Genomic DNA, 24793 nt, shown 5'->3' on the forward strand with positions numbered 1-24793 from the left:
GAGAAGGCTTCAGAAGCTGAAAATAACGGAGTGGGTGTTCTAAAACTTTAGCGATTTAACAGTTAGGACAATTTTAAGATTTGTTTTATAAAAAAAGTTACATGGTACAACTTTAAGCTTTAAGTGAGAGTTACCAAAACATCTCCTATTAACGGCAGCTCTTTAATGCTGGCCTTCTTACTCTATCCAAGCTGTGCTACCCATAATCGCCTAGATATGCTTATTACAACTGATGTTTTCATGTGGTGATTTAGGTCATGACGGCCACTCACGTTTGGGTGTGGTTGTAGGAGGGATGGTGGTGGTGGGTGTGGTTGGTATGGTTGGTGTGGTTGGTGCACCTGGTGTAGTTGTTGTAGCTGGTGTATCGGTTGCAGTTACTGTTGTACAGGTCACGCCAGTACAGCTAGTACAGCTCAGGTCACTGTTAGTCCCAGTGGAGGTGAAGGTGACAAACCCTGGCGGGTCGCTGCTGATCTGACTGTTGATCCAAACCTGGTACTGAGACACTCTGGCGTAGACTCCAGGCTTATTTGCCTTGGCACAACCTTCTCCGAAGCTCACTACTCCAGACTGAATCCAGCGACCGCCGTCTTTGCTCACCATTGGGCCTCCTGAATCTCCCTGTAGGGAAACATGTACTGTGTTAAAACAATGACATCTTTCCAGGAAGAAATACTCACAATCAGTGGCGTAAAGTAACTAAGCACGTTTACTCAAGTACTGTACTTTTGAAATTTTGAAGTATGTTTACTTTACTGGAGCATTTTCGGTACAGTGGCAGATACAGAGCGTATGCGGCTATGCGTATCATCATCATACCTGGAAGTTATGCGGGAACGCCTACTGAGTGGCAAAAAAATACTTTCTGGCCTTGACAGCCCATACATCTAAAAAGAAAAGTCCAATCTGATTGCATTAAACAACGTTAAACTCACTTTGCCACTCACTTTGCCACTCGATTTGCCATTCACTTTATGCATGCGCATCTATTGTACCATTTGAAAATACTCCATAGACATTTTATACATTTGAAAACTTGTGAAATGGGACATTCTGCACAATGAGAATGAGTACACTCTGTATTGGTACTTTAAGTACATTTTGACCCCAATACTTTTACACCACTGCTCTGAACACAACCATTCAAATGATCACCTGGCACGAGTCCTTCCCTCCAGCACTGAATCCAGCACAGATCATATTGGCAGTGATGGAGCCCACTCCATAGTTGCAGTTGCACTGATTGTTCCCCACCACTGGCACCTCCACCTCCTGGAGGTTTTGGGGGGATTGGAGGGCAACTAGGGAGACACAAAGTTAGATTCATGAGCGAATGACCATGTCAATTTTTTTTTCTTTAATCACAGCCAACTGACCCACTGCATAATGGTGACGACTACCTGATATGAACATATCTCCCATCCTCTCTTTCTGTACTGCACCATTTACAAGATGCAGGGCTTTAGATGGCTTAGAGATCATGTAAGCCATCTAAAGCAGATCATCAGGCACGAGATAAACATGTAAATCTATCTAAATCTGTATGTGTTTGTTTCTTCATTTAATTGTCGACCAGGGTAAGTGTGTGTGTGTGTGTGTGTGTGTGTGTGTGTGTGTGTGTGTGTGTGTACTTTCTGTTTGTATGGTTTGTTGTTTTGTTGTTCACCCGATATGTGCTAGAAATAAAATTGAGTTTTGCTTTGACTTCACCAATACTCACCGCCAAAATTGGTGGCGCCCCAGCCAGTGACCCAGCTGTCGATGCCACTGAAGAAGGTGCTCCCGTCTGCCGCCAGGCAGACTGGTCGGATATAGTCGGTAAACGTCACCGGTGATGTGAGTTTCATAAGAGCGATGTCATTATCATTAGTCACACTGTTGTAGCTGGGGTGACGGATGAGCTGGCTAACCGCCCGAGATACCTCGTTAGGGTTGTTTCCTTCTTGACTCTGCCGACCCAGAAAAACAGTAATATCGCCAGCGATCGTACCACTAGGAGTAAAGAAAGAAGACAATGATGTAAGCACCCATATGCATAATGAGCACAATATTCACTTTCTTTTTGCAAGTATTAACCCATTTTGCCTTTGGCTATTAAGTCATGAAATTATATCTTTTTTAACAACATGTTAAATCAAATCTTTGCTTACTGGAGGTCCATGGAACTAAACATTTTGTTCCAGAAAGCTGTTAGGATATAGAACACATTTTGTGGATTCGGAATGATCTTGGATCTCTTGCTGATAATAATATACCACACCTTCCGAAGCAGTGAGCAGCCGACAGCACCCATTCATTGTTGATAAGAGATCCCCCACAGAAGTGACCAGAACCTTGGTGTAGACTGGCCAGCCAAGGCCAACTCCCGGCAGGAGCGTCTTGACCTCCAACGATCCTGGTGTTCAGGGGTGGTCGGCCACACTCTGAGGGAAAGCCAAATGGAATAGAGTCAGTGGTGGGAAAAAAGGACTGAAATATTGTACTTAAAGGAGTAGTTCACCCCCAAAACGGCTTTTTTCTATTGAATACTCACACCATGGAGACTTGAGTTCAATAAAAAAATAAATTGTATTTGTCGCATTCCTAAGACAAAGATTTTACCGCATTGATTACGGATGTCCCCCAAAAAATGGGGATACATTTATTGAAATCTAATTTTTGTCTTGCGACAAATACAAACAAATATTATTGAACTCAAGTCTCCATGGCATGAGTAATCAATAGAAAATTGAGTACTCATTTGATTACTCACCCACACCAAAGTAGGCCAATCTACAATGCCTAGTAGCTCACATGTGTGAATTAGTACAGCTGAATGTGCAGCAAAAGTTCACCATGTAAGTAAAGGTAAAAGGTGTGTCACTGTAGACAGACAGGTTTATATGGGTCAACTGGCTAGGTTAGAACAGGGGTTCCAAACTTTTTAGTCTCAGGGCACCCCTATAAATATTATTTTTCATCCGTGGCACCCCTACATTATATTAATAATTTTCACTCCCAGCACATTATATTTATGACATATTTTAAAATTACCTTTATCATAACAGTATGATCTAACAATTTTTAAATCAAAATTGTTACATTATTATTATTAATTATTACTAGAAAAAAAGCCCCCTGCGGGGGCTTATTCCCTAGTGCCCATGCGTGCCCATGTGGAATGGATGAGCTAAGCGGCCGTGGCCCCACCTCCCCACCCGGTCTGGGCTGTCTGAAAGTGAGGTAGTCTTTTTTAGCACCAATATAATAGGAGTCAGGACAAATCAAATGGCGAAAGTAGGCACGATCTGAGACATGTCGACCCGTTGATTGTTGTTAATATTTGGGGTTTTTGATGTTGGAAATTACATAAATGCCTCGCTGGTCTGTTTTTTGTGTATTCCACTATTCCTAATCATACCCCTGCTCTCCATTGCAGAAAGCAACATAACGATTGAAGCTTGCACGTTAGAGTAGCGTCCCTCCGTCAACACAATGTTACATGCGTAGGCTATTTAGTTACGCCATAGCATTTGCACGATCGCGAATGTGTCACTGTGTGCGTTCGGTGTGCGTGCTCTATTAACGTATTATTATTATTGTTATTTTAACTTGTTAGTGATGCAACTGATATGGACATATGGAGATATGTATCTATATCTATGTATATCTATCTACTATTAAGGCTATATACTATTTATTTATATGGCTACAGATAGACAGGATATATAGAGGTGGATATAGAGTTTTTTGTATTGTGTATACATGTGGCCTTTTGTTAATATACCTTGTTGCTTCTCACACACACAATCTGGCAACGCTCAGTCTAACTGTCCGACCTATTATTATTGTTATTAGTTATAATTATTATTATTATTAGTGGCCAAGCCCTGAAAGGGCTTAGCAAACTTTTAACAGGTAAGCCTATAGCTCATAATGCCCTGTTTTCTTGCTTTTCCTTATTTCTTTATTTTTCTTGCTTGGCACTTTATCGCTGCTTGCAGCTATGATTGTTGTTGTTAGTCGAGTTGACCAACTGACATGAGCATATTGAGATCTATCTGTTTATCTATCAATCTATTTATAATCTACCTATATGTATGTATGTGTCAATAGCCATGTTTCCATAAACGTATTTGAATTAGGGAAGCGAGTGTCATTCGAATTAGCGACGCTCGCATGGGTTGACAGAGTGCTCATCCTGCAAGGTTCAGCGTCCTCTGGAAGGTGGCCGACCTGCAAGCTCACAGCGCGGCGCGGAGACGCGGATGCGAGCTGCTGTGAGCTTGTAGATCGGGTGATGTGTGATGAGGAAGGGTAACACTGTGTGATGAGGAAGGGTAAGCCACGGATGGCTTATTGACTCCGGGAGTGAAAACGGGAGGATTTTACACAAGGTCCGTGTCACTCCGTTCACTGCAGCGCGCGCGCGCGCGCACACACACACACACACACACACACACACACACACACACACACACACACGACGGAGGACGGTGTATCTATCTCTGTCTCTGTTGGTGGGTAAACCACCGCTCAGTTCACACGGGTGTGATTTTTTTTTTTTTAAAAGATACATTTTCACATGATATGCACATTCAAAATATAGATTAAGCATTTAAACGAACATACACAATGCTAATTATGTTTCTGGGTAAAAAATAAGGTTTAATAACATACAAAATAATGGAGTATAATAATTTATTGCACTTTAATTTTGAAGGCTGGAGCCTGGTTTATTGCTGCCATCTCCCAGGCCGGAAACGTTAGTGCTGCTCACTTGACAGAGCTCCGTGTGTGCACTGCATTCGCACATGCACAGAAAGACAGAGTGGAACAGTTATATTACGCTTAAGGGGTGTTGTTGTATAGACTGATCGATTGAAGAGTTGTAGCACTTTGCAATAGAAAAACAAAACTATAGAAGATCTGGTGACAATTCGAAAACAAACAATACGAAATATACGCTCTCTGTCTCTCTCTCTCGTGTCTCTCTCTCTCTCTCTCTCTCTCGTATCTCGTGTCTCTCTCTCTCGTATTGCGCCCCCCCCCCGCACAAAATTAAATAGGTATTAAGGTTGCTCCAGAGACCATGATGCCTGCATTAAGGTTGTCTATTCAAAGGCAGTTTGTGTGGTGTAACTCCAGAGACCATGATGCTCCCCCCCCTCTCCCCCCTCGCTCCATCTCCGCTTGCAGGCAGTTGGAGACTTGGAGTGCGTTGTGTTTACACCCATTTGTGACGTGAATCGTGTCGCCAGACAACTATGGATTGCGCAATATATGCCGCCTACAGGCCAAAATGTGGGGAAAAAATTGTAAACATTTTGGGATTATGAGAAGTAGAGACACATCTGAAGTTGATAAAGTTGATGTTGGGCAAGGTACATGCGTTATTGATTTTTGTATTATGTTTTTTAGACAATTGAGCAACTGCTGAACGTGGAGTTACAGATAGACCAACCAGCATACCAGCATACAAACTATTTTTTGGGGCGATCCTGATTAGGTTAGTGGGATGTAGCATTTGTAGAGGCAAATGTCGAGACCAGACGTTTCCTCAGTGTTACGCCCCTTCTGTGATGCACGCAGAACCGCTGTTTATTTAGTTCTGGAAGGAGGCACTCCATCCTATGTGTGGCGCTAATGCGGCATCCCAGATCACAAAAACGTACTCACGTAAACCCCCGAAGGACAATTCCATTGGCCGTAGGGCATGTCAATCAAGTCATAGGGCCCGCCGGGGGCGGCCCCCTATAAGACCTGTGACTTCCTGTCATCGTCCTCTTGAAAGCTCTGCCTGAACACGAACAGGGCCAAGAGTCGGATGGAGTGCCTCCTTCCAGAACTACAGGTGTTTCGTTCGAAACACTTGTGTTAATTGTCGTTCTTCCAGTTCGGCTCTCCATCCTAGAGAAGCGACAACGGCCAACACCCAATCACCTACACACCTCAGCGGCAAAGGCCACGTCCCCAGGCGTAGCCCTGCCTTAACGGCCCCTGAGCCCACCGGACTCAGGGTTAGTGATTAGGAGAGAATTAAGCCTGTATCAGAGTCTACGGTGGAGACCTATCCACCGCAAATTTTAGGTGGAAAGCTTTCCACCTCAAGTCAGAAAATAAGTGCAGGCCATCATAGTCACGACCCACGGTGAAGTCCTTTACCCCGTCTAGACCGGTTCAGGTCGACCAATCAGTGAACGGGGTGTAGAGCCTGCCTGTCTGATAGTAAAAACAGAGAGATGTGTTGGGACTCACGGTGGAAAGCTCTCCACCGTGAGGAATGATGTAACGTTGTAGTTTCATGACTCAAAAAGACTCGAAAAGACTACACCGCGGTGTAAAGCCTTCCACCGCGGACCCGACTATGATACGGGCTTTAGAGACCCTGACAGGCTAAGCCCGCCTCATTCAGCTATAGGCAGGCAGCCCACCTTATAATAATCAAGGATTATCTCATAAGGAGAAAGGGTCCCCCTTCACTGAGACCACTACCAGGCTGGTCAAGGAAGGAGAGAGAAAAAAGTGTACACAGAGACACCTTTATTCACACTAGATAAGGTGTAAACTGCCACAGGCAACACCTTATACAGAAGAAGCAGCTACTTGTTGGACCGAGTGCGCCAAGGAACGCGGCGCCACGTCCAAACGGTAATGTGCTGCAAAGGTAGAAGGCGGCTTCCAGTTCGCCACCATACACACCTCTTGAATGGAGGTCCCTTGCGAGAGACCCCATGAGGAAGACATTCCCCTAGTGGAATGGGCTTTAAGGCCTGAGGGCCTAGCCACCTTCGCACTATCATAAGCTAAATTAATAGCTTCTACAATCCACCCAGAAAGAGTCGCTTTAGTGATCTCTGTTTTCTTGGTGGACTTACCATGTGAGACAAAGAGACAGTTCGACTGTCTGCGATCCTTTGTCCTCTCACAATAAATCTTCAGTGCCTGAACCGAGCAAAGACAGTTTAAGCGCCTGTCCTCCTCCGAAGTGAAGGGAGGAGGGTAAACGTTGAGCAGGTCCAATGGAACATCCTGCACCACTCCATTCTTCGGTATGAATTGGAGATGGGGCTTCAGCAAGACCTTCCGGTCATCAGTAGCAAACCTCATGCAGTCCTCTGATACTGAACGGGCAAGTAGGTCACTAACCCTTTTGGGGAGTTTCTCCGGGTCTTTGTGTGAGGCCCAAGACTCTTGCAGGGCCTCTTTGAGACCAGTGATCTCTGGTAGGACCTTCATGGCCTGCGGAGGCGGTGTGATAGGGTCCTTGCCCAGGCGGGGTGCTCTGACGGCCACGGGCCGTTCTTCCACGTGCATTGTTAAGCCTGTTTTGCATGTAGCCCTCTCCATTAGGGACCACGGGTCCATGGAGGAGGAAGCAGCAGTGGCGCTCGCGCCGCTTGTTGGTGCTGTGGCCCCCGTGGGCCTTTCACGGTCCGTGGGGGAGCCAGCTGTGGTGTCAGGCTCCCAGTGTTAGCTGCTGCGGAGGACGGCTGGGTCGCCAGTACGACAGTGACTGCAGGCGGGTCGTTAGCTGGGCCCTGGGAGGCAGCAAGGCCTGCCTGTGATCCCTGGGGCTCAGTGCTAGTAGCCGGAGAAGAGGCCTCTGTCGCGCTCTGTGAGCCCAGAGCTAGCCGCGAGACAGAGGGGTAGGGGGATAGAGGCGACTCACCCTCGGGGGGAAAGATGGAGATCTCGGGCGGGGTCCCCACTTCCATGTATTCGTCTGCCTCACTGTGATGTTGTTGAGGATCAAGCTCCTCATCATCATCCTCCTCATTTGAAATCGTGTTGAACTTTTGTTGAAGGAAAACGGCGAGGAGGTGCCACTAGCCCGCGAAGGGGCTGGAGAGCGGCAAGTCTGAGGAGACCTGGCCTGTCGAGCTGCACCCGTGTCGGGGGTCCCCGCTGTCCCTGAAGAAGGACTGGGGGAAAACGTGGACATTATGCCGAGAAGGGTAGCAGCCATGTCGGCTCGGCACTGTCGAATGCTTAGAGGTAGGCCGACGCAGAGCCTGCACGCTGGGTCGTCTTCGAGCGCCTGAATAGCGTGCTCCCAACCCAGGCAGCAAATGCATGTAGGGTGTGGGTCATCTGGGGCGAGCCAGAAGGGACAGTCTTTAGTCCCGTAGCCGGAGAGAGCTCTAAGAAGCCATAATCAGCTAGGTTAGCTAGCTTAAGCACAAGGGCTGGTTAGCTAAGGTAGATGCTAGCGTCAGTTAGCTTAGCGTAGCTTAGCGGTAGGAGCTAAAAAGGCTAACGGCTAGTATAAACACAATGAAGGATAGCAGCGGTGGATAACCTTACCGCTGCGTTAGGATGAACCCTAACCCTAACCAATGGGCTGTTCCTTTTCTGTCTTTGGAACGATTATATCTTCTAGAAGCAGTTGTTTTCTTTTCTTGGTCGAAGTTGGATTAGGAGCTGTGAGATTCGCTTGCTGCGTCTGTGAGGGCAGAAAAGCGAAAGAGAACGAGGACAGGAAGACACGGGTCTTATAGCGGGATGACCCCGGTGCCCCAAGACTTGATTGACATGCCCTACGGCCAATGGAATTGACCTTCGGGAGTTTACGTGAGACGTTTCTGTGATCAGGGATTGCGCAGTAGCGCCACCCATGGGATGGAGTACCGAACTGGAAGAACAACAATAAACATGAAGTGTAGAAAAGATTTTCTGTCACTGCGTCGTCTATTCTCGCTTAATTTTTTCTTGAGTGCAACGTTTAGTAAATGACACTGTGTGTTTGCTTAAATGGCTCTCACATTGGATACAGCACTACATTCATGCAGTGCAGCCTGAGTGCAGGAGGTGCTCTGAGCCTTTGATTCGGCATCGGTCTGTTATTGAGCGGAGCGGTCTGTTATCCAGAAATAAGAGGTGCTGTGGATGTTGTTTACAGGGGTGCCCTGAGACCAAAGTGTTTGAAAACCTCTGGCCTAGTGTATACGTTCAGGTGTATATTCATATCATATGTGACGTTCATGTGTGTTCACATGTGTGTTCAGCTCTATGTGAGAATGATGTCCTGTTCTTGAACCACAAGTATTCAATCAATTGGCATGTTAAAAAAAAGGTCATAAAAACATTGTCTGATTTTAATGTTTTCCTATAAGCATGAGCAATATTACCCAGTATTAAATAAAGTAGTTTTACATGAATTTCAGCTAAATCAGTAAAAACGCCTATCTCTTTCAGTGTTTAATGTGATATAGCAAAGCAGAAATGCAAACATTTACCATATATATCATATGAATTGTTTGGTATTGAGTCAAAGTCAATGTATCATGATGATTTGTTAAGTTAACATTTATATTAGTGTTGTTTTTTTTAAACCAAATATCCCCCGGGTCAAAATGATCCGAACAGAACGAAGGTGTAGTGAATCTGAACAGAACTTAAGGGTTAATAGGCTATTTGATTCATTGCAAACAGGCCACTAGAGGGCAAGCCCAACTTGTTTGCAATGATTTTTGAAAACCTTGTGCCCATACCTAACATCATGCCAAAAATTTGGCAAAATTGTTATGATTCTTTATATATTAAATCCCAGTTTATAGGCATTTTAAGCTCCCGGCAGCCATCGTGGACGCCATCTTGAAAATGATGCCTTTCCAGAAGTTATTTTGTCAATTTTTAGTATGTTATTTAGCATACCCAATAGTATCAGAATCGATTGACGAATCTCTTCCATCAATTATTTGGGGTTTCATACTGACCTATCTAATATTTGATTCATCGCAAACAGACCACTAGGGGGTGAGCCCAACTTGTTTGCAATGTTTTGTGTAAACCTTATAACCTTACCTAACATACCAAAAATCTAAAACTTGTCACCAAGTGCCCAATGTTGATGTTTTTTTGATGGATTCCCTCCCAGCTATGAGCAGCGATTCAATCAAAGTGATTAATGGTAAACCAGATGCACCTGCAGTAGTTGTTGTTGGAGGAGCAGTTGTTGTTGGACCTCCAGTTGTTGTTGTTGTTGTTGTTGTTGAACCTGCAGTTGTAGTTGCTCCAGTTGTTGTTGAACCAGATCCTGGCATTAAGGAGATTAATAGAGGAGGTAAAAAAGGACAACCTAGCAGCTGTACTGTGCTTCATTGACTTCAAAAAGGCTTTTGACTCTATCCACAGAGGCAAGATGGTGAAAATCCTTGAGGCCTACAATGTCCCTCCCAACATTCTCCGGGCTATCGAGACCATGTACGCAAGAACAAGGGCCAAAGTGGTGACCCCAGACGGCAACAGTGAGGTGTTTGACATCCGAGCTGGTGTAATGCAAGGAGACACCCTGGCCCCCTACCTCTTCATCATAGTTCTAGATTATGCGCTCAGGAAAGCCATAGGTGGACGAGAACAAGAGCTTGGCTTCACGCTAACACCAAGGAGGTCAAGGCGGCATCCCGCAGTAGTTCTGACAGACCTGGACTATGCGGACGACATCAGCCTGCTCTCCGACAGCATGGAACAAGCACAAGAACTCCTGAGCAGGGTGGAGATAGAGTGTGCCAAAGTTGGTCTCAGGCTAAATGCTAAGAAAACTGAGGTTATCACCTACAACCTACCTGATCACTCACCTCTGACAACAACGGAAGGAGCTGTGTTGAAGGAAGTCAAGGACTTCAAGTACCTGGGCGCATGGGTCGACTCAACTGAGAAAGACCTCAAAGTAAGGAAGGCACTCGCTTGGAGGGCCCTGAACGGCATGAACAGTGTATGGAACTCTAACCTCCCCCGCCAAACCAAACTTAGCTTCTTCTTTGCAACAGTGGAGTCTGTTCTCCTCTATGGCAGTGAATGCTGGACCCTGAAGCCAACCCTGCAGAAGTCTCTAAATGGGTGCTACACTAGAATGTTGCGTGCAGTACTCAACATCAACAGGAGCGCACATGTTACCGACACTGCCAAAGACACCAGGAGCTTCCAGCCAGCAAATTGGTACTGTGGGAGCCAACACATGGGCACCGGTCGCGAGGACGTCCCACAAAAACATACGTGGACGTACTCAAGGAAGACGTAGGGACACAGAACACCAATGAGCTGGCCAGATGTATGGAGAACCGAGATGACTGGAAACAACGATGGAGGGCTCGTCTGAGGACGACCTAGATAGATGTTGTTGTTGGAGGAGTTGTTTTTGGACCTCCAGTTGTTGTTGAACCTGCAGTTGTTGTTGTAGGAAGAGGGAGTTTAAAAAAATGTCAAGCATTTTGAGGTTATTGTCTATGGTGGTGTTATTGAAGTGCATAGAGTGAATATGCATATATTCATAAGCAGTGTAGCTGCATATGAATATCTATCCAGTTTTATAAATAGTCTATCTCTAGACATGAGCAGCCCGAGATCCAACCTAATCTAAAAAAAATCTTAAAAACAAGATGGCGAAAGCAACATTCCCTATATTGTATCTCGGACAAAATGATCATTTTGCCAAAAATACAATAAATCGAAGTCACTCAAACCTAGCATAACTTAGCCTAGTAAACGACCAACTTCCGGAAGAGGGCGGGTATGAGGCTAAGCATAACTATGCCTAACCCTAACCCAATTACCTAACCTTAACCACAGTCGGACTAATGGGACGTCAGACTATCAAGATTTTGTCCCTAATGAACACATGAAACGAGTGAGATTCGTGTTAACTTGTTAAACTCCATAGCCAGTGGATTTAGATAACTTCCTCTGTATAGTGAGAGTAGTGACTACATTTACCACACCATTAAAACTATTACTGTTTTAGGCATGTGAACTTTTAGTTTAATAGCGTAAATATCCATTTACATGGATGATATACTGTGCAAAATGATGGCAGCGCATGACTCATGACTGAAGCACATCCTAGAGACAGCCAAGCAGTTTCAGGTTCAACTGCACTTCCTGAGAGTGAAGTCAGACCAGACCCAGAGAAGGTATGGCTGAACAAGACCCTCCCTGACCCCACACACGTCCATAAATTAAAGAACATCCTCAAAACAATCAGCCAGATGGGAAAGTACATTCTGGGCGTACAGCGGGGGCCAACTACAGGTTAGCGTATTAGGGAGCCTGAAGGAAGCACTGACATCATCACCTGTCCTCGCTTACTGCATGACATAGATAGCTATATTTTCATCCATGCCTTACCCCGGGTTGTTGGAGATGGAAGAGTTGTTGGAGACGGAGGGGTTGTTGGAGATGGAAGAGTTGTTGGAGATGGAAGAGTTGTTGGAGATGGAGGGGTTGTTGGAGTTGGAGGAGTTGTTGGAGATGGAGGGGTTGTTGGAGACAGAGGAGTTGTTGGAGGGGTTGTTGGAGACGGAGGGGTTGTTGGAGATGGAGTGATTGTTTGCAGTGGAGTAGTTGTCGGAGGTGGATTGGTGGTGGTTGTCACCCTACAAATTGAATAACAACATTTACAATCAGTAGTCTTCCATTGCTATGTGTTCAGTAATAGCAGCATGTTCTTTTCTCATAGTTGGCATGAATGGATTGCAGAAAGTAAAACAGTGTTTGAACATAATAATCAGATAAGTTGTCCTACTGTGCGGCACATGAACTCTTATGATCATCCGCAGGATGTGTAATCTTTGCTGGTTGTAGTTTTGGACATGGAAGATCACTGCCGTTAACAAGAGGAGAAATATCTAGAAGAGAAGTAAATACTTCTGTACAGTGGTTCCAATGTGTAAAGCATAATTCAAATTAATTTATCTGGTTTTATGGTCAACTTTGAAAAGTGAAATGTTTCCCAAGTAGTGCGTGCTTACCTTGGAAGTCGATAAGGAAAACCACATTCCCTCCCTTCAGGAAGTCTCTCTCGCTCTTCATTGTCTCAAGGATAGCAAAATTCCCAAAGCCCCATGCCGGGTTGGCAAAATATTTCTCGTCGTTCTCTCCTGTGACCTCTACACCATTTTGACGAGGGTCACCCCAAATATATTTACCTGTTTACAGACAGGCAGGTAGAAATGGTAAACAGTCAGCACACTGATTAAAATAAAAAGCTCCCACGCAGGATTTATTAACGTTGCGACACATTCTGAAGAAGACCTTTGTGTCGAAACGTTAAGGTCTTTAATCAGTGTGCAGACTCTATTTTTTTATAGAAATGGTAAACAACCCACAAGTCATCAAGCAACGGGGTTTCAGAACTAATCAGACCCTCAAGCTCACCATCGTCGTTAATTGCATCGGGGTCAGTAACAAGGCTCCACTCCTTGGTCATCTGCAACTGGATGTTGGGGTTCTGATCCAGCAACTGATAAGTCACCTGCTTCCATGCGCAGGGCCACTGCAGCTGGTCATCGTTGTCACCGGACACCAAACGCACATACAGTCCAATTCGAGTTTGGTAAAGTACTGCTATTACCTGGTATGCATAGCCTTCACTGGAATACTGCTTTGGACTAAATTTGACGGTATAGGAGGGTAAAACCTGCTCAATGTCATCTATCTGCAAGGTCACATGTGGACACTCGGTCTCAGAGAGGTTGATGTCATCTATGGAGAAGCCTCCTGAAGAGTTCCCTGCTCCTTTGTGTGCCTGGAACTCCACCTGGAAGGTCCTGCTGGCATTTAGAGGGACATGGTGGAGCTGCCAATGAGATGTTGGTGAACCTGGAGGAAGGATTTCTTACATTATAAAGGCGCAGTCTCCAACCTCATTCAAACTTGGAGCAGTTATACAAGGCCGTTGAAGGTGCATCACTACTCCAATCATGCTCTACACACAACTCGCAGGCTAAGCACTCCACCACTCCAATCCTAGCAACAATCATCTTTAAGTACATCTGCTTTCCCCTACTACATGTGGTCCCCACTCCTAGCGTAAAGATTATGTCTGTATGTCTGTGTGACGGTCTGTCTTGCTGTCCGTCCATTCGTTTGACTGTGTATCAATCTGTCAGTCAGTGTGTCCGTCCGTCCGTCCGTCCGTCCGTCCGTCCGTCCGTCCGTCCGTCCGTCCGTCCGTCCAACATTACCAGTGATCTGTCCCATGAGACGTAGTTCTCCTGTAAAGTCCCACTGGTCCTGGAACTCTCTGATCCAGATGTTGAGCTGGTCTGAGGAGCTGCCGTTGTGGTAGTAGTAGAACTGGAGACACTGGACATGACACGTCCTGCTGGGACTCATCCTCTGGATCTGCATCCAGACGGAATCTCCTTCCCTGCCAGAGGCTGTGCTGGCATGCATGAAGTAACCTGCACACAATGTACACACAATGTTAAGACCTGATTCTTTTTTTCCTTTCTTGTTTCTCTACTTTAACAGTGGGGTCCAGGTTCCATGGGGTCCCGAGCAGAGTCCTGCAACGGCCATCGGTACTCGACGGATACCCACGTTTGACGGGTGAAAACGGGCGGAATATATACTATTATAAATGTACAGGTGCGGGGACGGGCTGTGCGCGACTAAAAACTGTTTCCGCCTAAAGAACCTCACAGGAGTGCACCCTCGAGCACACACATTGAGAAGCAGGACACAACCAACCACCGAACCACAGCATGCATACAGCATTGTTTCCGCCTAAACAATGTGGAGCGCACACAGTCAGTGTGCAGCTTACAACACACAGACACAACCACAGAACACACTAGTACCTTAGCCCATGTTCTCATCATAGCAAGGGTGGTTTAAAAGGTTATCTAAAAGAATTAAGAGTGTCAGCGTACCTGGCGTCCAAGTAAATACTGTATATTGCTTCGGAAACACTGAGGACGGCATGCAGGGACAATGCCATTTAACCATGCACGCACAGCTGTAGGCCATTAACTTTACTGCATGTAATCACGGGTAGACGGGCGGGCGATGGGTACATTTTTTAACGGGCAGGGCGGATCTGGTTTAGATTTTTATTAGGGCTGGGATGCGATTAACATTTTTAATCTAATTAATTACAGGCTCTGTGATTAATTAATCGCAATTAATCGCATTTTACTCGCACATCGTTATTTGACCTGAGAAGCATTTTCTTTCAAGTAAAACACATTTTGTTGTACGAGTGAATCAACGAGTGAGTTTTTTAAATCTAAATTTCGCATTCACTGGGCCAAGCAAAGCGCTCTGATCGGCTGCTTCTCCCTTTGCGCGTTTGTTGTCTCTTCTTGGTTGGTGCATCGCTATGATCGGTATGCCTGAAACTGAAGGTTCGGTGGTGCAAAAACTAAGTGCGATTAAAATGAGTTAATTCTTTTAATCGCGTTAAAAACACTTGTTGTGAGCTTTTACTGTAGAGCCTACTGTGTACAGGGCATTTGGACACAATGTGTCACCGCAGCTTTTGAGACTCAAGGCCTACCTGAACTGAACATAGTGTAGACAAATGTGAATACTGCTGAAAATACTGCTTTCTACATACCTAGTGGAGCTGTGGTGTTATTTGCTGTGAAAAAAAAGAGTACATATTTTGTCATTAAACATTGCAGGCCTTGTTTTCACGACACTGTTGCATGACAATGAGCTCAAGGGGACTAATGGATTTAATTGATTATAAAATATCAGTCTTAAAGAATATGCAAGATTATTCAGTTGGTAATCAAGAGAATAATCACTAACTAGATAATCGATAGTTGCAGCATTAATGCAATTGCAAAAAGAGATACTACTGTACATGGATCAGCATCAGCAGAATGGTGACAACATACCACTTCCACTAGGTAGGTTGGTGTGGTCTGAAGTCGGACCCCCAGCAGCATGTGTCACCCACTCCCAGCCTCCACCATTACTCGAACAGCGACTTATTCCACATGCCGTCACATTAGAAAAACTGCAGTACATGTTAAATGCAATGGTTGAATCTGTAGACATAGAACAGAACACAATTATTAGGTCGGTCTGATCAAATCAAAACATCACAAAGACCTCTAGGAATTACTTTAGGTAATGCAGTCTGCGGGAACAGAAAAGGAAATGATTTTACATGACTGCTGGATTGAGCGAAAGATAACATCCAAATGTTATCCAACGCTATTATGTTAGAAAGATAACTGAGGAACAATATGGCAAATGAGACTGCATGTGAACATTCCCTAGAACACTTGGTTTCTGAACCAATGGTCCACGGGCCACTAGTGGCCCATGTCATAATTAAAATATATCCTGTACTAAATAAATAAATAAATAAATAAATAAATAAATATATATATATATATATATATATATATATTAAATAATATGGCCCTTACTGCACTGATAGAGTCGGTTCAGCTTCAACACGTCGCCGGAGCTCATTTCCAAACGTTGACCAATCACATTCTGAAACTCTGGGTCTTTGGTGATGATAGTGCGCCTGTCGTTGCCATTGGACCACGCATACTGACCGTAGTGCATCACTGAGTAGTAGTCATATGAGACTCCCTGGGTGCTGCTTTCTTCATTTATTATTGCAAAATTATGCTCTTTACCTAGATGAGACAAATCCATCATCACTCTCAAACATTCTTTTTAGATACATTCAAATCATCAGTGTTTATTTAACTCCAGTGAGTGTAGCTATAGTCTTCAGATTTAAATGAACACTAGATTTGACTGTTTAGCAAAAAGTGAGGAATAGTAGACTAGACATTTAAGAAAACCTTCTCGGATGTTTGTATAGTTAATGGTCACGTAGTCATCTCGGTCATGTCTGGACTGTTCGTGGTAAAAGCCCAGAGCATGTAGAAACTCGTGTTCAACAGTGGATATTGTATCACATCCTGACCCAATGCTGAGCGTCTGTCCACTTTCACCAAAGTTATTTTGCCCGACGTAGGACCAGCATCTGAACAAGGAAAAAACCTGTTTAAATTACTCCTGCATTAACACTGTGTGTGCCAATAACCAAAACATGTGATGTTCAAAATTCTATTCACTGTTATTATGAACACAGACAGACAGACAGACAGACAGACAGACAGACAGACAGACAGACAGACAGACAGACAGACAGACAGACAGACAGACAGACAGACAGACAGATAGATACAGGCAAACTGATAAACAGACAAATGGACGGACAGACAGTAGACAGACTGACTGATTGATACATTAATTGATACATTGTTAGATAAAACCTACCCAGTTAACTTCGTGACATTGATGTAGTTATCTTCAGAGTCCCTGGGCTTGAAATCAATGCATGACTTGAGTCTGAATTGTTCAAAGGCTCTCAGGCAGACTCCCTTGGCATTCATGCCTTTGGTTCATTGGTGGTGTCATGGTTGTGCGGTAGAGGTGAATGGTCATATCATGCAGGGTTAAAACAAGTCAAATGTCAGGAATCTCTTTTATGCTGATTGCTTTGACTTGACAGATAGTAGTGGAGGGTTGTGTTGTGTATCTTGGGTCAGTCAGACCAATAAGTGTTAGTGTTTCAGGTTAATGACTGCTTCTCTTTACCTTTTGAGATGTGTAACATAATTGTGTGTGCCACACTATTGTAATGATCAAATAATGACCTGCTAATGGTTACTAAAGCACAACATCCTGCCTGCTTAAATAATAATAATATAAATAACTGAGAGTGTAAAAAGATAAATACAAAATGATAGTTCAACACTTTAACTGTGTAGTTAGCTTTGTATTTACCAAGGGTCTTTGTCAGAACATAGGGCACTGGGATTGGCCATTTTCGATTAACAGTGTTTCTTTCATATCCCTGAATCAAGAAAAACAAGAGTCACTTCAGGTAAACTGACAGGTATTTATTTAATTGTTTGTGTTTTACTGCATACTGTAGACCTATACCAGATTTTAATGTTTAATTCAATGGAAAATAATGTTTTCTTTATCTTTATCTTATGTAACATTAAAGTATTGTAATCCTCACACACAGGTCATGCAAGTCCATGTCAATGTAACTCAAGTTAAAGCCTTCATACGTAGTTCCCAGGGATCTATACTATAAGATGTCACCAGTTTTTAAATTGTAGTGATTTTATGCAATATTAATCTCACCTCCATGATGTCACCAAATGCTAAGTCTAAACCTGTAACGAGAACATAGATAATGGATGACACTGACACCACACACAAACACACATAGTTCACTTCATTTGAATTCTATTTTGTTTAGCATTTTGTTACCCTTGTTGATTTCAGTAATGTCCAGATCCGTGCCATTACCAACATCTATAACAGAGATAGGATACAACGTTGTGAAACTGACAGAGACTATGTTTATTATGTAACACTGAGCACCATAGGCTGACTGGAATAAAATCCAAATATAGCAGTTCTATTAGGGCTATTTAAACCCCTTATTAATGAATGAGTTAATGAATATAAGCTTACCATGTATGCTTGTTTCAGACTGAGGAAAAACAAACAAATCAGATTTGATCAAATCAACATATTTTTGTCATATTGTGATTTATTAAAAGAAACACACCCTTTAAAATCATTGTGGATTTATATTATATTATATTTATAATATATCAACAAATCTGTCTTAGTAGTCAGTCAATAAAATAGCCGTTGTAAAGTGCAATGGTAGACTGACAGGCTATACAATTTTTTTTGTTTCCTTATCTAACTATTAATTTACGGAATGTCTGTCCGCCATCCGCCCGCATGCTGACAATCACTGATATTAAACAGTATCTCCGCCATGGTAACATCTGCATGCTGAAACAATGCCCGACATCACTGACTGACATCACTACAGTGCCCAAATTTGGAGACATCACGGACTGGCCTGAAACACCATGGACGTCAATGGTGACTATTCTGCCCAACGGGCAATGGTCTGCGTTCTCCAACATTATTTCTGAGACTCCTCAGGGACATTCAATCCCTCATATACTGGGCACACTTCCAGGCACAGGACTAGTGAATATATGTAAATAATAATTTGACATGGTTATTTTCATAATAGTGTAAATGCATAACAGGTAGAAGCGTGCTGAATGGCACATCAGCACTGCCACTTGTGAGATTTCACAGCCCTTATCCACACTGGCATATAGGAACTAACATCACCTGTCCCCTTATCCACACTGGCAGGTAGGAAATGGTACTCTTACCATGGAGAATGATGAATCTGCCAAACACAGCATAAGAAGTATAAAGGTATTCATCCTTTTCACAGTCCCTTGGTCAGGCATACCTGGAAAACATGAACGTTGTTGTATGGAAAGATTTTCATTTTATTATTGTTATTATCATTACCCTTATAAATAATATAATAATGTATTTTGTAGTTAATTATTTTATTTATTAAATCAAATTAAATTACATTTAATGAATGGTTAATATTAGCATGTTTACCTGTTGCAGGCCTGCGTGTCAGTTCAGCCCAGCTGAGTGTCAAATGAACTGTACAGAGCTGTGTGGTACAGCTTAGTAATAATGAATTGCATTTTTATACAGCTTAGTACACACAGTCTGTTACTGGATACTGTAGCTCAAACAGGTTTCAGACAACATGATATACCTAATGACATGATATACCTAATGAGTTGTCAAAATATTCCAGCAAGAGCCGTTGGCCGCCGCGACGTGGACGCGGCGGCCAGCGGCTGTCTCTCAAATATTATGTCAGTTTCCTTGGGCAAGACACTGAACCCTGCGTTGCCTCTAGCCATAAATTATAACTCCGGAGAGGATGCTAATATGCGGAGGTTATGTCTCTCCTGGAGTTATAAGCCAGAGTCATATGGCTCTCGCTGGTTGAGCTCCAACGTCCATACTACGCTCAAAACATGTACATATCAATAAGTTGCTCACCGATCCGTCGAAACAGCTTTATATCTACCGGATCGCACACTCGTTGGCATGTGTTAGTCCATATGTTTCTAATAAATTAATGTTTACTAAAACTTCTCCGAGACTCACGTTTCCTCGTCGCCTTCAGAACGCTTCAGAACTACAGAACGTTGGAATACTTCCGCATACAAAAACGTCATGTCCTAGTATGAGCGAATCGCAACGGCGATCAACGTCACGTGATATGTAGCCTCGCGTAGCCAGGCTTTTACTCATCTCGCGTGATATGTTCGGCCATTTTTACCCAAGCAGTTCAAAAACAAGGAAAGCGATGAGACTCGGTGAAGTTTTAGTAAAAATTAATTTATTAGAAACATATGGACTAACACATGCCAACGAGTGTGCGATCCGGTAGATATAAAGCTGTTTCGACGGATCGGTGAGCAACTTATTGATATGTACATGTTTTGAGCGTAGTATGGACGTTGGGGCTCAACCAGCGAGAGCCATATGACTCTGGCTTATAACTCCAGGAGAGACATAACCTCCGCATATTAGCATCCTCTCCGGAGTTATAATTTATGGCTACGTTGCCTCCAATGGTGTTAGCTCACCAGTTGCCATCATTGGTGTGTGAATGTGGGGAGTGAGGACGCTGGCGTTGACTGTTCGCCGCTTCACTTCCCAATGTATATGAATGAATGGAACATTGTAAAGCGCTTTGAGTTTACAACTTGCTTAGAAAAGCGCTATAAAAATACAATCCATTATTATTATTATTATTACGCAGTGACAAAGGCATTATGTTTTTTTTCTTCTTTTTTATTGCATGCGAAGCACTATTTTTCTCAGTGAAAAGTCCTATATAAATATATTTTACTTACTCAACTGTTATAAAATACTGTATTATGTATTTTACTATGACACACCTTTCTTCAAAATCCCAATATCAAAACACATATGGAATATATTTATTGAAGTGTAAAACTGTAGCAACAAAATTATACAATAATGCATTTACTAACAATACCAATGATCTCTGAGAATCTCTGATGGTCTGAGAATATCTGTCGTACAGAAACTTTACCTACGTAGAGGTGTCCCTTCCATTATGTCTGGGAAGAACTTACTGTATTTTATTAGTCTTTGTGTAATGAAACGTGTGTATAATTCCAATTATGATAATATATATAGCCTATTATAATTTATTTTGACTTGTCAGTCAGCATTCCTTCTGGTGTTTTGCCATTAAATTAACAATTTAATTTAGCACTTTTTTAGTGGTGTGAAAAGTATACATTTTACTTAAAAGTAAAAAAAAGTATCAATACTGCAATATAGAAACACTAGTCACAAGTCTGGTAATGCAGAATGTCCTGTTTTCACAAGTTATCAAACGTCTAAAATGTATAAAACATCTTTTGAAAATAGCAGATCTACAAGCTCACAACGCACCGACACTGTTTATATAGGGCTGAAGTGGTTAATGTACTGTATATTTTGTAATAATAATCCAAATCTACAAAGTACTGTAACTATCTAAAGCTTTCAAATATTTGTAGTGGAGTAAGTTCAACATTTAGCTCTGAGATGTATAGTGGAGTATAAGTAAAATTATAGAAATATGATAGGGGCTGTCAATAGGCAGGTCAACATGTCAAGGTTCGCTTAGTTGAAAAGACGACTGAATGGAAAATGAAGATTAATTTACAATGAAGAGAGTGTTTCTGACCCTTGGGACCATATACATATTATATGGTTTCTAACATTTGGAGGTTAAGAAAAGAGCTATATGGTTATGTGTTGTTCAGTCAGATAACCTACAAATAGAATGATCCAATATCATATTATTGTAGCATATTATTGTAACATGAGAATGCAAGTGTACCGGTATATGTAATATTTAATCTTGGCGTTCAGGCTCTGCTAGAATTTTCTCCCTGCTCAGCACAAATATAAACTATCATTAACCATTAAGAGCAGGGATATATATATATATATATATATATATATATATATATATATATATATATATATATATATATATATATGACAAACCAGAACAGAACTAATAGCAGAGCCCACTGGTGGTGCTGGGGTGGCGGTGGGAGCAAACACAGCCTGGCAACCAGGCATACTGTAGCAGGCCAACAAAGAGGCTCGGGTGTGGCACCTATGCCCCCGACCATGTCTGTCAAACCTCAGGGGACCACTCCGTCTGCCACAAAGAAGAAGAAGAAGAGGGGGCCTGGGCGCCCCCGCAACACTGCTAGGCCTCAGAGCGCCCCGGTGGGGCCTTCACCAGGACCCACGTGGGGCTTCTGGCGCCCAACCAATCTCTTTCAATGTTTTTATTTGATTTTTAACCTTTTGTGTACACATATGGACAAACTTTGGACAAACAATACAGATTACAAAACATAAAATGAACAAGATAAACCAGTAAGACTCCCTAATCGGGAGATAAGCGACCGTCAGGTCGCAGCTTGATTTTAGGGCAAAATGTGTAGGAGCAGTGTCCAAAAATGTGGTTGAAAAAAATCGGCCTGATGGTGGCGCTATATGGGGCATCCATATTGATGAGATGAGTGTAGACATACTGTGTACCGATTTGTGTGATTTTAGGGCAAAATCTGTAGGAGCAGTGTCCAAAAATGTGTTTGAAAAAATCAGCCTGATGGTGGCGCTATATGGGACAGATCCATGGTGATGAGATGAGTGTAGACATACTGTGTAGCGATTTGAGTGATTTTAGGGCAAAAATTGTAGGAGCAGTATCCAAAAATGTGTTTTGCAAGAATCGGCCTCATGGTGGCGCTAGAAGAGGGGCATGTGAGAAATGAGGGGTGGGGTCTCCGCGCCGGCGAGGCGGACGAATAGGTACCAACCCCGGCTCTCCTGGTCGCTCCTAGCACGAGTTACGGCATTTTATGTGCGCTGCAGTGGCAGGGGGTCCTCCACTGGGGGCGCCACCACTTTTGCATCCGTTCTGGAGCACCAGGAGTCGGTGATCCCTGGGAATTCCCCGTGAGCAGCCCCGTTGGGGTGGTCATTTGGTCATTTTTGCACATTTGGTCATTTTTTACATCTGGGGGTCCCCCAGGGACCTGGGGGTCCCTGGAGCTCCGGGGGTCCTTGGAGGTTGTAGTTTCGCAGGCAAGGAGTGTGTGTGCCAAATTTGGCATGGATGGGGGCAACGGTTGCGGAGATATGAGCAGGGCAAAAGTGTGACGTGAAGTGTGACAGACAGACTGACGGACTGACTCACAGCTGGTGGAGGTTTTGACAGTAACTGCGACCTGACGGTCGCAACTATATTATGGACCTTTGAAACGTTCCAACACTGCTGCAACACACTGTGCAGTGCCCCATATGTGAAACATTATTTTATTTTCCCTGGACTCCTTGGGTTATGATCAGGGAGGTGCTGGGCCCCTGATTTAGCCCGGGAAAAAGAGTTGGAGAGGCCCTCATTGCACGCTATAGAGAGAGATCACTCTCTATAAAGCTGCTGCTACTCAAAGATTTGTGACAAAGTGACAAGCCAGTGGGCCAATTACATGAGTTATATTTCGTCATTGTCGGGTGGAAACCTTGTCCAAAACCATTTTAAAAATTATTTAAACTGGTGAAAACAGCCGATCTACAAGCACACAACGCCTCATCTGCTGTTTTCACTACTTTTGTGCGACTGCCTTGTATGATGAAATTTGAAACTTGGAGATACGAGGTTTCTGCCCGACAGTGACGATTTACTTTGTTGGCCGCCCAGCCCCCAAAATGGAACGAAGGCCGACATTTTATTTTTAATCTTTTCCTAATGAGCCGGCCGTTCGGGAGTTGTCCCGCTTTTCCCAATGGCCAGCACGTCCCTGGTTATGATGCATCTCCCCATATAGAAATGAAAAAGGAAATGTTAGAAACCAGGGCTGCCCACCGTAGGTTTCTGACTCATTTTAAAATAACCAGCTCAACATGATCAACCCACCCACAAGACATGTACCTGAGGGGCTCTGGCACTGGCGTATGAGACAAACATACTTGGAATGGGAAATAGTGGTGGGAAAAAAACTTCCGTGTCCCATTCTGTATGGAAGTGGTGTAGGTTTTTGGGTTCTTTATTGGTAATGCTACTGATTCTTGAACACAAAGCATTGCATTGTGGGCGTTTGCCTGCTATAGAACCGTGAAGGGAGCTGACAGGTGTCAATCAATCATGTCACCTGAGGACTGAGGCCCCTTCTAAAAACGCTTTCTAAATCCTGAGCTAACTTAAAGGTACTCTAGGTAACCTTTCTGGAAAAAAAAGAAGCTTGATGTCAATCAATCAAGTCACCATCTTAGAAGTGACAGATGCCAAAAAAGGGGTTTTGTGATTTGTGTTTATACATTTCTTTATGTTTTTTAATTGTATGTTTTACAGTGGCATCAGGTCAGCAAAACGCGACACCAGTCATGTTGCCATACCTTAGCAACTGACATGATGCATTTATTTTAACAAGTACATGTTATTGTTTCCCCCCGTAGCCAAGGTATGGCAGCTAGCCATACCTTGCCATACCCAATTGACGCCTCTGGTTTTATCCCATTTAGAACGGGTACACATTATCGTGTATCATTATTTTATGCTTTAAATATTGAAAAATAGCAGATATACAAGCTCACAGCGCGGCACCGAGTGCCGCACTGCGAGCTTGTAGATCTGCTATTTTTTTTTTAATTGTGAAAATTTGAATTTTTACCCGATTCTTTAAGTGTCTTTTGAATCCTTCATGTTTCTATGTCAGCAATCTGGCCAGCCATCGTCAAAGAAAAGCTCCTTTTCACTTAACCGGAGCTCAGTTAGTCTGTTCTTGCTCAAACCTTTTCATGTGAAGGACCCCCAAATAGATGTATGATGGCCACGGACCCCCCTATCTTAAAATATTTAGTTCCAGGGACCACCTAGAAGCAAAATTGGAGTTACGTGAGACGTTCGCTTTGAAAACACATATATTCAAAGATTTGCACACATTTTCACGACTTTTTCAAAAATAGCAGATCTACAAGCTCGCAGCGTGGCCCTCGGTGCCGCGCTGTGAGCTTGTATATCTGCTATTTTTCACTGGTTAAAGCATTCAACCCATTTAGGCCTAGAATTATTGAA

At 43.4% G+C, this 24793-nt stretch overlaps 2 protein-coding genes across 2 annotated transcripts in view; both read right to left on the reverse strand.

The window, feature by feature from the left end:
- Positions 1–255: 255 nt before the first annotated feature.
- Positions 256–7299, reverse strand: LOC308285153 (serine protease 27-like; the record flags this gene model as incomplete). The annotated part of the gene is made up of 5 exons (XM_080725870.1): positions 256–624; positions 1159–1304; positions 1724–1995; positions 2264–2426; positions 6861–7299. 5 exons carry the CDS (start codon positions 7297–7299, stop codon positions 256–258), a joined length of 1389 nt encoding a protein of 462 aa, XP_080581996.1.
- Positions 7300–7811: 512 nt separating this feature from the next.
- LOC308285154 (meprin A subunit beta-like) overlaps positions 7812–24793 on the reverse strand; it is a gene marked incomplete at both ends in the record, with an annotated part of 41184 nt that continues 24202 nt past the window's right edge. The window contains 11 exons of the mRNA XM_080725871.1: positions 7812–7907; positions 8614–8617; positions 12109–12356; positions 12516–12583; positions 12732–12908; positions 13138–13581; positions 13947–14165; positions 16149–16367; positions 16539–16723; positions 17020–17137; positions 18028–18072. Coding sequence (XP_080581997.1) covers positions 7812–7907; positions 8614–8617; positions 12109–12356; positions 12516–12583; positions 12732–12908; positions 13138–13581; positions 13947–14165; positions 16149–16367; positions 16539–16723; positions 17020–17137; positions 18028–18072 — 1823 coding nt within the window. The remainder of the gene's footprint in view (positions 7908–8613; positions 8618–12108; positions 12357–12515; positions 12584–12731; positions 12909–13137; positions 13582–13946; positions 14166–16148; positions 16368–16538; positions 16724–17019; positions 17138–18027; positions 18073–24793) is intronic.

This window comes from Nannobrachium achirus (genome assembly GCF_963921795.1).
Source record: "Nannobrachium achirus genome assembly, chromosome: 5".
Taxonomy (NCBI): domain Eukaryota; kingdom Metazoa; phylum Chordata; class Actinopteri; order Myctophiformes; family Myctophidae; genus Nannobrachium; species Nannobrachium achirus.